Consider the following 14,995-nt stretch of genomic DNA (forward strand, 5'->3'; position numbering starts at 1 on the left):
ATTTTATTTTGTTAAAAAACATTCTGAATGTACACACAAGTATTCTGAAGATGACATCAAAAATATGTCCGAGTTTCTGATTGACAATATCTATGTTGTTTTTGTTGTTTTTGGAGACCAGTCTTCCAACAATTTATTGGAATTTCCCTGGGTACCAATTGCGCCCAGTTATTAGCTGACCTATTTTTGTATTCATATGAAGCAGAATTTGTCTAAAATCTTATGCGTGAAAAGAAGAAAACACTTGGAGTGACCTTCAACTCGACATTTTGATGTATCGACGACATATTTTCAATTCACAATGGCAATTTCCTTTCTTATGTCGATACGATATATCCCGGTGAACTTGAGATAAAGATACCATAGAGTCTGACACATCTTTTTCATATTTGGATATACTACTTGAAAAAGACGATAATGGTTATCAAACAACCAAACTTTATGATAAACGTGATGACTTTAACTTTTAAATCGTCAACTTCCCGACTTATGCAGCAATATACCTTCATCACCTGCGTACGGAGTTTATATCTCAGTTGATTCGATGCGCAAGAGCATGCTCTACGTATGAACAATTTCTTAAACGAGGTAAATTATTGAAAAACAACTTGATAAAACAATTCAAAAATACCAGCAGTCTCGTTCAAAGTCATAATTTCGTAAATTCTATCATGGTCGATACAATGACCTTGTCAGCAAATACAAATTATTACTGAGTCAAATGCTACGGGCGTTTTTCACACTAATTCTTAGTCCATTATTTATACACCGACGGATTTTCCCGTTATTTTCCGATCGTGACAAGGAGCAGACGGTGGGTGTGACCGGTCAGCAGGGGATGCTCACTCCTCCATGGCACCTGATCCACCTCAGATGTTTTGGAGGTCCTTGTTTGCTCTGATCCTATTCTGTATTGTTTTATATAAGGAGTTTTGATCTTGAATACTGTTCGTTATTTCCATATGTTTCATTTCACTGAAATAAATGTCTGGTTAATTCGATATACGCAATAGCATGCTCTGCGTACAAATTTTTTTAAAACGAGGCTTAAGAATGACAAAAAAGTTGATGAAACAATAATATCATCATGCTGTAATAAATGTAAAATATACAAATTTACTGTCGATAAATCTGCAATCAAAATCATGAAATATTTTTTTAAATGATCTAAACAATTCATTTTCAAAAATATATTTATTTAGATTTTTTTAAATTTTAGTAAATATTTGGATAAAAATATAATGGCCACGGATTCAATATATCTATCACTAATTGCATGCCTATCACTAATCTATGTTACGTATTGAAATATAATTCATATCTTTATTTTTGTTTCCCAATGCTAAATTTACATTGTTGAAAATGTTCTTTGGTTGCAGTGTAGATCAAATCACGAGATTTCCAAAATGATCGTTTATTCTCTCCAAATGATCGGTGTCAGGAACAAATTCGGGCGGCGATATCCTCTGAAGTTTGGGCACTGGGGGTAAGGATTTCACCTCTAACTTACAGAAAGAGAGTATTTTCTCACATGTATCGAGTCTGTCTGGCAGAAAAAGTTCCATGCTTCTGGCTTCTTCTAAGTTTCTTATGACGTCCTTTCTTTGTTGTTCTAAGAGTAAAACATCATCCACTCGTTTTTCTATCACTTGTTCAAGGAATTGCTCCTTAGCTTTTTTGACTGCTGCCTCCAGTTTTTCTGCATGGATTACGATATCAGTTTCGATGATACGGTATTGGTCTTTCATGACTTGCTCTTCGACAGCTATATCCATTTCCAGTTGTTGATACAGGGAAATGGCGTTTCTCACCATATCATGTTCTTTGGCGATTAATTCCCCCTTAGATTTACAAAGATCTTCCAGGTCTTCCACTTCATGTTTTTTGTGGAAACTCACGAGACATTTTCCACAAATCACGGCTTCACATTGCTTGCAAAAGAATTCACAAGTATGGCTTTCATGAGCCTTGCACTTTGGTAGAGTAATTTCCATTTTCTTTGTGAAATATTTATAATTTCTTCAGTGCAGAAAGTCCACAAAATAACGATGATTATTCATTGGTTTTAATTTTGAAAACGCAATTTTTAATTGTTCTAGAAGTTTCTAGAAAAAAATTAACCAGAGCGACATTGAGACCTTATCTTCTATGCGTCAATTCAAAATTGTTTAAATAAGGTACATAGACATAGATTTAAAGTGTCTATTCAAATGCTTTAGTGCGCATTTACAAGACCAATGTTGTGGAAAAAATCAATAAACAGAAGAGTTTAAATATAGTTCTTTCCCTACCGTTTTTTATCAAATTTTTCTTGTTAAGACTCAGTTACTTATATCATTATCTGTTAAATTCATATCCCCCTCCCCAAGTCTAGGGTTCAGACCCAAGGGACGGATAATTTGGTCAAATTTGTAATTCTTAACACTTCTGAAAATTTTATTCAACGTTTATAGACATCAAACAGCCAATCATTTACATCTTATGATGAGCAGAAAAGTCTTTTTAAAAATAGGTATAATTTTGTCTCCTGGTACCACAGACCATTCCATAGGTCGAGACTCTTCTCGTGTAGCAGACTGTGTACCTTAATTGTTAATTTACCTTAATATCTGGTTTAAACATTTAGTAAGCAAATTACATGCATGATGTCAGTTAGCAATGGACCTTAAATCAAATATGATATTGTGTAGTTTATATTCGTAGGGCAATATCTTTCACCAAAGGGCGACAAATACAAACTTCACTATACTACTTCTAGTTTTTTTTCTATGCATACCCTATGTGATGCAAGGACTACCTGGGTGCAAGTGAAGATTGTGTAGCACTGCCTTAAGTGAATACCTAGGCATAGTTGCCAGGTGGGCTACAGACAGCTGAATTGATGAAATACATTGTATATGGATATAACAAATAGTTTTCAAGTCCATTTAACAATACAAAAGAGCAGAGCAAACACGGACCTCCAAAACGTCAGAGGTGGAATGAGGTGCCATGGAGGAGTGAAAGCATAACTTGGCACCAGAAGAGAATTTTTCAAATTTCTCTTCGGATGTAACAATTTCATATAACCCACATATTTTGTGAAAGTTTCATGAAAAAATGCTTGTCAGAAATCGCCTGTACAAAATAACGGAAAATCCATGCGACAATTTAGAAGTGTATATAATGGCCTAAAACAATTAGTATGAAAAACATCATTCAGCGGAAAATTAATTTTTATGCTTTACCCAAAAATAAAGAACGGCAAAAAATAAATCATAATTGATGAACAAGGTCATTGATATCGACCATTTTAGAACTTATTTGAAAGAGAATTCTACACTTCTTTTGTTCTACATGTTTCAACAAAATATTTCCAGGTAAAAAGGTATCGTAGAAAAGGTGGTAAAATTTTTGAAATTCAGCAACTTGTTTGTAATAAAAATATCATCGACTATCATAGAAATTTTATTCTATAGCCGTAGGGCATGCTCTTCAAAAATCATAAAATCGACAATCGGAACCGAGAAATATAAACCCCGAAAAAAATGCAGGTGCTGAAGGTATATTGAAAGTTTCTGTATAGGTAGGAAAAAAAAGAATAATAATAATAATAATAAAAGTTGACAAGAAGGTCTTCCGCTGAAAAATTAAAACCATCTTGTTTATATATAATGCATGATAATGTTGTTAGTCCATACACTCATATCTGGTATATCAAATACACGTCTTTTTCAATTAAAATATTTCTATAAAATATATTGGAATTATTTTAAAACAAAGATGTTTCAGTAAATACTAAGACTTTGAATAAATTTATAAGTTTGACTAATGGTATATATAAAGGGTAGAAAACTACAACATTTCATTGAAACTAAGAAAAAGTTAAAAAGTAAAATGTTTGTTGCTTGAGTTATTACTAAAGCTGTCATGTATAAACGTAATTCCCATTTTTACAATACTAGTATTTAAAAAAATAGTTACCTCCGTATAATTGTCAATTATTATGTAATTGAAAATGCTCACAAAAAATATCTTTAAATCCACTCAGTATTTCGTTAAAGTTATATTTAATCATATTGTAATTATGTGGTTTGATAAAATGAAAATTATCCCATATATATTCACAACAGCTTGCAAATCTTGAATTAAAGGCAAGTTTTATTTTGTAATATTAACAATACATAGTGTATAAAAAAGAAAACTTTTAATATATTATGTATTTGTTATATCTCGTTTTAAAAAAAACTTTGTAAAAAGCTGGAATCATTAAACCCTCTGAAGGTACATTGCTGTTTAAGTGTTGAAGTTTACAGTTGAAAATTTCCTTGATTATCATTTAAGGTTTTCAATTAAAAACAAATGAATGTGTTGATGCTATTAAATGATACATCAGGGATTAAAATGTATGTTTTAAACAATGGTCCCCCTCTTATCCCCATGTTAGTTACTTTTTTCACCCAATATTCAAAACATGCAAATCTTGAATTAAAAGCAAGTTTTATTTTGTAATATTAACAATACAAAAAAAATTAATTATTTGTTACAAACTTTGTCAGCTGGATTCATTAAACTCTAAAATTTAAAATTTAAAACGAAAAGAAACAAATTCCTCTTTATCCACCAATTCTTGTCATAAATTTGGCAAATCAAATTGCTAGGTTTGCAAAATTTTCGGTTATTCCCTCCAACAAGTTCATATTTGGAACAAAATCTGGAGGTGATGTCTTTTTAAGTTTCGGCACCTCAGGTAGAGGTTTAACGTCTAACGTACAGAAGGCGAGGATTTCTTCACTGGTACTGCGACTATCTGGTATAACAAGATCCATTTTGCGAACTTTTTCTAAATTGTTTTTGATGACATCTTTCTGTTTCTTCAGGAGTATAAACTCTTCTTTCTTTTTCTCGGTTAACCTTTCCAGATAACTATCTTTGGCTTTCCTTACAGCTTCTTCAAGCCTTTTTCCATGTTGTATGATGTCATTTTCTATGGATTCGTATTTCTTTTTCATTTCTTCCTCCTCCAAAGCGATATTCTCTTCAAGATCGCGATAAAGTGTAACGACTTCACGATCTTTCTCAATTATCTCTTTCTTTGATTTCCAGACATCTTCAAGATCTTCCATGAAATGCTTGTTGTGGGAATTGATAAGACATTTACCACAAATCACAGCTCTACATTGCCTGCACAAGAATTCACAAGTATGATTTGGATGGTCCTTACATTTTGGAAGTGTAAAATCCATTATAAGAATATAATGTCGAAGTTATTTTGCACACAATATATATTCCTTCAACACTATCAAACATTATAGATTATTTTGAGAAAAAAATCCACACAAGTTTTCACAAATATGTTCGCGAATTGGAGTATACAATTAAGGTTTCTTGTCTTGTTTGTATAACTGCAATGCAGAGAATAGATTTAAAGTCCACTATTCAAATACTGCAATGTGCATTACAGAATCATTATAAAGAAAAAAATCTATAGATGAAACATGATAATGTTAAAATTTGATGTCGATGTACTCATATCTGTATATCGAATTCCCTGTAATCCATTTTTACAGTATCATATGAATGACTTTCACTTTATTTCACTTCGTAGCATTTGAATAATATTGAAATCAAGTTTTAGCTTATTGGTTTCCACTTCAAAATGTAAAAAACATACCAGTAAAGCTATATAGTAAATGTATAAGATTTTGGATAAATTAACCATAAGTTTATTTTAAAGGGCAGAATTTTAAATATATTTTGTAATAACAGAGTTCAAACTTTTCTCTTTGGACACAATAGCAAAATTTCAACATTGAAAAAAAATCTTATTTACTTAAAAAGGGTTACTTTTTGTAAAATAATAGTAGAAAACAAACTTCTGTCTTTACTAAGTCAGAACAGTGTCGGTAGCTCAATCGGCAAAGCGCTCCTTCCGTGATCGGAAGGTCATGGGTTCAGACTCCTGCCGAGACAATTTGAAATGACAAAATTTTACCAAAATCAACAGCTTAAAAACTTACGACTTTTCAACTTTAAATTTATACACAACCATTCCCCACGATAAGTTAAAGTCCAGGCTTTTTGAGATCATTGACTATCATGGAACTCGTAAATTTACTTACCTTGTCATTGGTCATTTGCAAAATCATTTTGCTAAAAAACTAGAGCTGCTGTGAGCAATGTCAGAGCTCACTAAATAATAACCCCAGCTTCCCATATGTATAAAATGGCAGTGTCCATGTTTTGCTATGGGAAACCCTAAATGAGTGTCGGACCAAAAAGTAAAATAGGAGGTGCAATAATGAGTGGCAATATGTAATAAAGATTCTGTGAAAGTTTCATTAAATTTCATTCAGTGGTATGAGAGGAGTTGTGGATAAGAGATGGGTACCCCAAAGCGTAACAGACAGACGGACGGACGGACATACCGATTACTATATACCCTCCCGCTTTTCAAGTGGAAGGGGGTATAACAATCTCATTGTACACAAGTACTCTGAAGTTTACATCAAAAAGATGCTTAAGTTTCTGATTGACAATATCTATGTCGTTTTTGGAGACCAGGTCTGCCAACAATCTATTGGAATTCCCATGGGTACCAATTGCACCCCGTTATTAGCAGACCTATTTTTGTATGAAGCAAAATTTGTGCAAAATCTTATGCCTGAAAAGAAGAAACACTTGCTGTGGCATTCAACTCGATATTTAGATATATCGACGACGTATTGTCAATTAACATGGGTAATTTCCATTCTTATGTCGATATGATATATCTTGGTAAGCTTGAGATAAAAGATATCACCGAGTCTGACACCTCTGTTTCATATTTGGATTCCGATATTGTACTTCAAAGGGACGTTAATGGTAATCTAACAACCAAACTCTATGATAAACGTGATGTCAACTTTCCTTACTTATGCAGCAATATACATTCATCACTTGTAAACGGAGTTTATATATCTTAGTTGATTCGATACTCAAGAGCATGCTCTACGTATGAACAATTTCTAAAGCGAGGTAAAATGTTTACAAACAAGTTGATTAAAAAGGATTTCAGCAGTCTCGTTTAAAGTCATAATTTCGTTAGTTCTATGGTCGATACACTGACCCTGTCAGCAAATACCATTTATCATTGATTCAAATGCATGTTGACTGACGCGTTTGTCATACCTTTTGATAGTCAATTATTTATACACTGAATTGACAACGGATTTTTCCGTTATTTCCCGATCATGACAAGGAGCACACAGCCGGTGTGACCGGTCGGTAGGGGATGTTCACTCCTCCAGGGCACCTGATCCCACGTCTGATGTTTTAGAGTCCGTGTTTGCTCTGCTCCTATATTTTACTGTTTTATGGACTTTTGATCTTGATTACTGTTTGTTATCTCCATATGTTTCATCTTGAATATCGAATCAATCAAGAGATATAAGCAATTAAACATGTAATTTTTTTAAATATCAAAAATCTTTTTCATAAGTAAATTTATTAACTTCTTTAGCTGAGATGTATAATTATGGCTTGTATATACTATTACTGACAGCATTTAGTTGTTCCTTTCTTTTCCTTCTCATAAAGAAACCAATTAAAGATACACTCAGGATATACTAGTATGTCACATTCCTCGTATCCAAGCTTCTTGTGAAATGAAATAGACCCTGTGTTTTCTGTTTCAATAGCTGCGTACACAAAGGCATGTTTTCTTAGAATTTTCTCCGACAGAATAGAAACTACGACACTTCCAAGTTTCTTCCTCCGATACTCTGGTAATACGTAAACCATCCCGATCGCTCCGTAGTGTTGTTCAAAGCCCCATGCCACTGGTTCTCCTGATTCGTTGAGGATGCACACGGATTCCAAAGAGGTGGCTGTATGTGTGAAGAATTCCTTTGCATCACTGAAAATTTCTGAGTGCTTCCATTTACTTAGGATTAAATCCATGTGTTCTTTCTTAATTGTTGTGACAGAAAAATGTAGAGGTACTTCACTACAAAAATTCAAAAGCAAAAAGAAACAAGAGTTATAAAACAAATGGTTTTCGGATATAAATTGTTAGATAAATGTAAAGGGGGAAAATAATCTACCTTTTCTTTAAGGTATCTTTGGATACTCTGTAGGCATTGTGAATTAGCAAATCTGTGGGCTCAGTTCCCTGAACACTCTTGGATCCACCTATGTTTTGTTTAAACAAATGAAATCAGAACATTAATATTAAGATTCACTTACAGTTCCTTTAATGATAAATGTATTCTTCAATGTTGATTAACTGATTTAACTAACTGATCAAATACATGCATTTTGGACTAACTTTCCATTGCGTGCAACAATTTTAGTGGTATTTGGAAATCGCAAAAAGAAAGTAATTGTTAATAATAAATCGGCTTAAAGACTTGCGGAGTCTGAAAATCGCGAAGGAAAGTCCTCATATACCGTATCAGTGGAAATTTTAACGAGACGCAAATTTAGCAATTTGTCCTTAAAATATGGTAATTTAATTATTTTTAGCGGGACAAAATTTTAGCGATTTTAAAATGATCACTAAAGAAGTTATTACAAATTAAAGACTGTTTATTTTTAGTGATATATATAGCGATCTCAGAACCCTCGCTAATAATGCCACCATTAGATCCTCGCTAAAAATTCTACCTATACGGTACGTAAGTTCAAATACGTTCATATACTAACCCCCTTCCCCGCAGTCACGCATTCTAACGCATATACTATTTCCTATTTCTAACGCAAAATCAGATCTTTTCAGCATTTTCCGCACTTTAAAAAGTTAATTTTATCTTCAATTTATTGCAAAATTCCTTCTATTTTATACTTGCTTTAAACTCATAAAATAAGGGAAGTAATTTTCTGGGAAACGGTAACGTCATATTTCTATGACGTGGCATTAAGCGTATGTTGCATAAAAATTCAGTAAGTTGTAAAGAGTTTTAAAAATCCCTTTGGCGAGATATTGATGCAGATGGCTTTGTGGGAAGCACTGAGGACCGAAAAGCCATGGATTGCAAAAGAGACAAAAAATACCCGTACATATTACAGTATTATCGAAGCAACATATCTTGGAAAAAACATCATTCACAAAGTGAAGTGATTAAATGAAAACATTACAATTATCAGACTTGAATAACAAAATTATGGAAATGCTTACAGCACCCTGAAGCCGATATCCTAGAGCTGTTTGAATCGTTTGACTTAGAAATTATCTCCTTCATTCGTCTTGGTCCACCTGGTACCGGAATACAAAACAGGACAACCCTCGTACATAAAAGATCAAAGTCGTCTTTGTATTTAAAACACATTCGTATTTCTAAAAATCATAATCATTTTGAGTAGTTTACGATGAATGCTGTTACCGTAAATCAGGATATCCGATGGTGTTTTCTGAAGGAGCTGACAGATCATGCTATGTAGACTAACACTACATTCCTCCCTCTTACTGTAGGCATTCACTCTGTGTGGGGACACGTCATCGGCCTAAAAATTCACGACAATCTTAGATTTCTACCTCAACATTTTATCCACAGACATTTTAAGGACACTTTTCATAAGTAAACGTTTTAATCTGTATAACAAGATAGGAAGATCACACGGTATCAATTTTGTCCATCTAGAAATATTACTGGGTTGTTAAAAACAACCAATTTTTAAAAAAAAAGGTTGACGCAAGTCACATGCCCGGCTGTCTTCAAAGTTGATGACCTTTACAACGTACCAGGTTTTCCACTTCTAAGACACAAGTAAACTCTGGCCATTTGTCAACACAGATTGCTTTAAACTTTGGAAGAAGATTTTCTTGGGACAACATCAGTGGATAGTACACCTACACAAAAATAAAGTAAATGACAGGATATTTTTTTATTTACTTGTACTAAGTAAACATTTTTCTTCCAACTCTTGTTAAAACTTAAATTCTCAAACGTAATAGTTACATTACGTTCACCATCTGACATTTATCATTGACTCGTACTAGTATTTTGAATTGTTTCAGAAAAGTATTCTGTACATGTATTTTGAGAAAAGTCTATATTTTCACAGATTTTAACAATACTCCTTGCATTCAATGTCCATTATATCTCCTCCGTAATGATGTTTTATTTCACCTCCTAGGAAAGTTTTTTTAAACTCAAATACTTGTACTGAATTTTGCTTGATTGTTTGTAAAGAATAACAAATGAGGTAATAAAATAGTAATTCTCACAGTAAAAGAACAGAAGTAAGGTAATATACCCTTTAAAGTCACGCTGCAATTTTTTAAATTGCATTTTCTCTCTTAAGCGATGAAATAGATGAAGAAAACGAACATTTATGATCTCAAACTAACACATGCTATTTAGAACAATGTAGTTTTAATTATGCTAACCATTTGTGATGCTGGTAATTGCATTTTTAGTTCCTCCAGAAGAGTTGGATATTCCTCCTCTCGTAGAACTACGTAAGCCTCCATCTGAACTGTACTAGTACACTGTCAAAAAGAAATTCATGTATGAAACATGTGTAGATAACGAACAGTATTCAAGATCAATTGCCAAGTTAAATTTTTCGCCTTGCAAATAAGGGAGATTTCAACTCATATGTACCTTAGTGTAAATACCACTGTTGAATTTTTTTATTTTCTTGAAGTTGGCTAACCTCTATTGTCGATACAGTGACTTTATCAGCTGGCGCAATCTATCATTAAGTCGAATATAAATTCATACATGTACATATTGTTAGGTCATTATCATGATTATTTTCACTCTGAATTTCTATTGATTCTCTTCCTGTTTACTCGATCAGGACGAGGAGCATACACCTGCCTGTTTTACAGCCAATACTTTCCATAAGAATCAAAACAAAGCATGAATGATGAAGAATACATGTATCAGAACATGAAGAATTACTTACACAAAATTAACACGTATATTGCATGAACTCCTGTCAACATGTTACATATAAAACATAAACTGATAAATTCAACATACTTTGAAAATGGGTCACCTGGTCATATAAACGTTAATCATACTGAATTATTCTATGAAAGTGTGTTTCAGTCTCATCAATCTCATCTACATGTATAGAAACATGGTTTTATTATCATGGAATGTCTCATAATTTTAAAGAATTTTTCTCAGAGATATAAAATAATATTTAATACACATATCTACTTACATTTTTGTTATGTTTTTATGTAAAACTACCAAAGCACATTCATGTCATAGGGGGAAAACTTGCGGGAAAACTTTATTTTAAATGTACAGTTTCATGAATAATGTCGTAGTTGTTTCATATGGTTATGGATAATATTTGTATACATGAAAATGTATATATATATATATATATATATATATATATATATATATATATATATATATATATTAGGCAGATAACGTGTGAAATGATCAGTTAGACTATAATTGCCAATGCTGTAACTTAGTGTTGCTTTATCATTAATTAAGTACATGTATATATAACAATGTATTGAAATTCAAAATAAATAGAAAAGGACAAATTAAACATTGAATAAAAAGCATTGAAATATCTGCGAATACAATCTTTCATTAAGTCAAATGCTCAATTAAGTATTTAATATTGTAAAATTGATTGATCAGTGCCTTACGCCGAATTGGCATTATTTCAGCCATATTTCGGTGGGAAATAAAGTTTGAAAATCGTTTGGTTTCTCTGGCGGGTATGGCCGGTTGGTATGGGGTTCTCACTCCTCCATGGCACTCGATCCCACATTTGATGCTTCTGAGGTCCTATTTTGCTCTGCTCGTGATTTGCATTTTGAGCTTGAATACAGTTCGTTTCCTGCACATATTTCATTTTCTTATTTTACAGGTAAAAGACATAAGTAGTTACCTAATAACAAATACATGTATATATTATATAAATGTGACTTTTCAATCCCTTACCTATGCAGCAATATACCCCTATTACCTGCATATGGGGTTTACGTCTCTCAATGGATTCGATACAAAAGACTAAGCTCTACGTACGAGAAAATATTAAAACGAGACAAGCTATTGACAAAACAGGTTGATGAACCAAGGATATCAACAATATCGTTTGAAGTCATCATTTTGCATATTTTATGGTTGACACAATGACCTTGTCAGCAAATAAGATCGATAATTGAATCAAATGCTGACCCGATTTTTACATACAAAGCTTATTATTTACACACTGAATTGTCTACAGATTTTTTACGATCATGCCAAGGACACGACAAGCGTGATTGATTGGCTAGAAATTAATGCTCACTCACCTATCACACCCAATCCCCCTCTGATGTTGTGAAGGCTTATGCTTAGGTACATGTACATTACTTCCACGAGAAAATTAATGAACGGAATAACATCTTTTTAAATAGTGGAATAACTCGTGATATCTTATTTTCTATAATGGAACAATTCCTGAAAATTGCCTAAATGAAAACCCCAGATCTCAAGAAAAAAACATGAACAAAAGGAGATGTGTTTGTGAAAGACTGATGCCCCCGTATGACAACATAGCAAAGATTAAACTTTTCTTGCAAATTTAATTAATTGGTATCAAAAGTAGGGTATTCTCACTGGAAAACAATTGTGAAATTTGAAAGTAAGCCAATGTTAAAGTTTTTTTAATAAGTACAAAAATCTCTAAGGTCAAGGTCAAAAGGTCAATGTAATTGGTATCAAATGAAAGGTCTTGCCACATAGAATACTTATGTAGAGTATGGAAGACCTAACCCTTACCGTTCAGAAAATATGGCCAAGGTTAAACTCCAAGGTCAAAGGGTCAAAGTTCTTGTTATCAAATGAAAGGTCTTGTCACAAGAATGAAATACGTAACCATTTAAAAGTTATGGTAGGTTTGCTTTTCTAAAAGTAGGTCAGTCTCAAAGGTCAAGGTCACAGGGTCAAAGTTCTTGGTATCCAGTGAAGGGTCTTCTCACAAGGATTACACATATGAAGTATAAAAGCCATACTGTAAAACGAGAAAATTTGGCGCATTTGGCGTATTTTAGCGCAAACGCAAGTGGGAATGCATTGGCGAAAATGAATTTTAGCGCTTGCACTTGTCAGTAAAATATATAAAGGTGTTGTTTTTTTATCCACACCCGTATTTGACTTTTTGGTTAGTCAAGCACGGAAACACATTAGTACTCCCGTATATCAGTAAACATTCGTTACCTTTACCGCGGTACGTGTTGCTATCACATGGACGTTGTACAATGTTAAAATTTATTTTATTTCTATTTTCAATTAAAAGAAATGGAGCATTTACTCATTTAAATCACATTAAAACAATGCATTCATCGACAGAAAATTACTTAGATAAAACGGTAATCCTAATCAGGTGTCTGCAAGCTCAATCGCCATGCTTGATTGCATTGTTTACCTCGAGGCGATAGATGATTGACACGCCGAGAAGCCAAACTTTGAAGGTGCTAATGATAATAATCGGGTAACAACTACCGGGGTAACAATAGTTTTTGGCAGAACTTTCTGTCTTCCAAACATGTGCAGTGCTAGTGTATATATAAAATCCAATGACCCTTCGACATTACGTAATCGCACGTTCCGGTTTACATGTACTTATGTAAAAGCTTTGAACACAAACAAAAATGATACTTAGAAATCCTTTAGCGCACAATAAATTTTAGCGCTCAGGGGCTCTTGCGCCAAAGGCGCTAAAATTAGTAGTGCGCCAAATATTCTCGTTTTACAGTATCCCTTAACGTTCAAAAGTTATGGCCAAGGTTAAAGTTTTTTCACCAGTATGGAAATCTACAAGGTCAGGGTCAAAGGGTCAAGGTTGTTGATCTTCATTGAAAGGTCTTTCAACAAAGATTACATATGTGAAGTATAAATGTCCTGGTATCCACTGTTCAAAAGATGTGGCCAAAATGAAAGTTTAAAATTTTCATGTAAAAGTGGGTCAAACTCCAAGGTCAAGGTCAAAGGTCTAATTTGGGGGTACCCAAAGAAAGGTCTTGTCACAAGGAATACACATGTGAAATATAAAATTCATAGCTCCACTTAATCAAAAATTATGGGCAAGGTTAAAGTTTTTGCGGACAAACAAACAAACAGAGAGACAGACAGAGAGGGAGACAGACAGACAGACGGACACGACAAAAACTATATACCCCCGAAATTTCGTTTACGGGGGCATAACAACTTAAATTTACATAAACCATCCCTCTACAGAACTCAGTTCGAAATAAATTATGTTTCATATCTACTTCTTTTAAATTACACCCTAAAATGTTACATATGTGTTGATGAAATAACAAGATATGTTTGTGAAACACTGATGCCCCCGTATGGCAACATAGTGAAGATTAACTTTTCTTAGATAAAGAAGGATATGGAGATAACGAACAGTTTTCAATCTCAAAGTCCATAAAACAATACAAAATAAGAGCAGAGCAAACACGGACCCCCGAGACATCAGAGGTGGAATCAGGTGCCATGGAGGAGTGAACATCCCCTGCCGACCGGTGACACCCGCCGTGTGCTCCTTGTCATGATCAGGAAATAACGGAAACATCCGTTGTCGTGTATAAATAATGGACTAACAATTGGTATGAAAAACGTCAGTCAGCATTTGACTCAATGATAAATTGAATTTGCTGACAAGGTTATTGTATCGACCATAGAACTTACAAAATGATGATTTTAAATGAGACTGATGATATTCTTGTTTCATCAACTTGCTTGTCAATAATTTACCTCTTTTTAGAAATTGTTCATACGTAGAGCATGCTCATGAGAATACAATGTTCAAGGTGTGCTTTGCACACGATATATATACCTTTAAAAAATTATAGAATATTTGAGAGAAAAAATCCACATTTCACAAATATATTCAAGAACTGGAGTGTACACTTGAAGTTTCTGTCTTATTTTTACAACTGCAGTACAGAGAATTTATTTAAAGTTCACTATTCAAATACTGCAATGTGCAATGCAGAATCATTATAAAGAAAAATATATAGATGAAACATGATAATGTTTACTATTTCAGATCCATACACTCA

At 33.3% G+C, this 14,995-nt stretch overlaps 3 protein-coding genes across 3 annotated transcripts; all 3 read right to left on the bottom strand.

Annotated features, from left to right (window-relative positions):
- Positions 1–1,385: 1,385 nt before the first annotated feature.
- LOC134258784 (tripartite motif-containing protein 3-like) lies at positions 1,386–1,994 on the bottom strand. Its single transcript, XM_062741374.1, has one exon. The coding sequence runs from the start codon at positions 1,992–1,994 to the stop codon at positions 1,386–1,388; it is 609 nt and encodes a 202-aa protein (XP_062597358.1).
- Positions 1,995–4,628: 2,634 nt separating this feature from the next.
- Positions 4,629–5,225, bottom strand: LOC134258785 (E3 ubiquitin-protein ligase rnf168-like). The gene has a single exon (XM_062741375.1). The coding sequence runs from the start codon at positions 5,223–5,225 to the stop codon at positions 4,629–4,631; it is 597 nt and encodes a 198-aa protein (XP_062597359.1).
- A 2,223-nt stretch (positions 5,226–7,448) lies between these two features.
- On the bottom strand, positions 7,449–10,450 carry LOC134258745 (glycine N-acyltransferase-like protein Keg1). The gene is made up of 6 exons (XM_062741323.1): positions 10,349–10,450; positions 9,701–9,808; positions 9,342–9,462; positions 9,137–9,214; positions 8,064–8,151; positions 7,449–7,966 (listed from the first exon to the last, which is right to left on the bottom strand). Exons 1-6 carry the CDS (start codon positions 10,430–10,432, stop codon positions 7,513–7,515), a joined length of 933 nt encoding a protein of 310 aa, XP_062597307.1. The 5' UTR covers positions 10,433–10,450; the 3' UTR covers positions 7,449–7,512.
- Between the last annotated feature and the right edge of the window lie 4,545 nt (positions 10,451–14,995).

This window comes from Saccostrea cucullata, unplaced genomic scaffold (assembly GCF_032062105.1).
Source record: "Saccostrea cucullata isolate Sc308-1 unplaced genomic scaffold, CSIRO_AGI_Scuc_v1 ctg27, whole genome shotgun sequence".
Classification (NCBI taxonomy): Eukaryota; Metazoa; Mollusca; class Bivalvia; order Ostreida; family Ostreidae; genus Saccostrea; species Saccostrea cuccullata.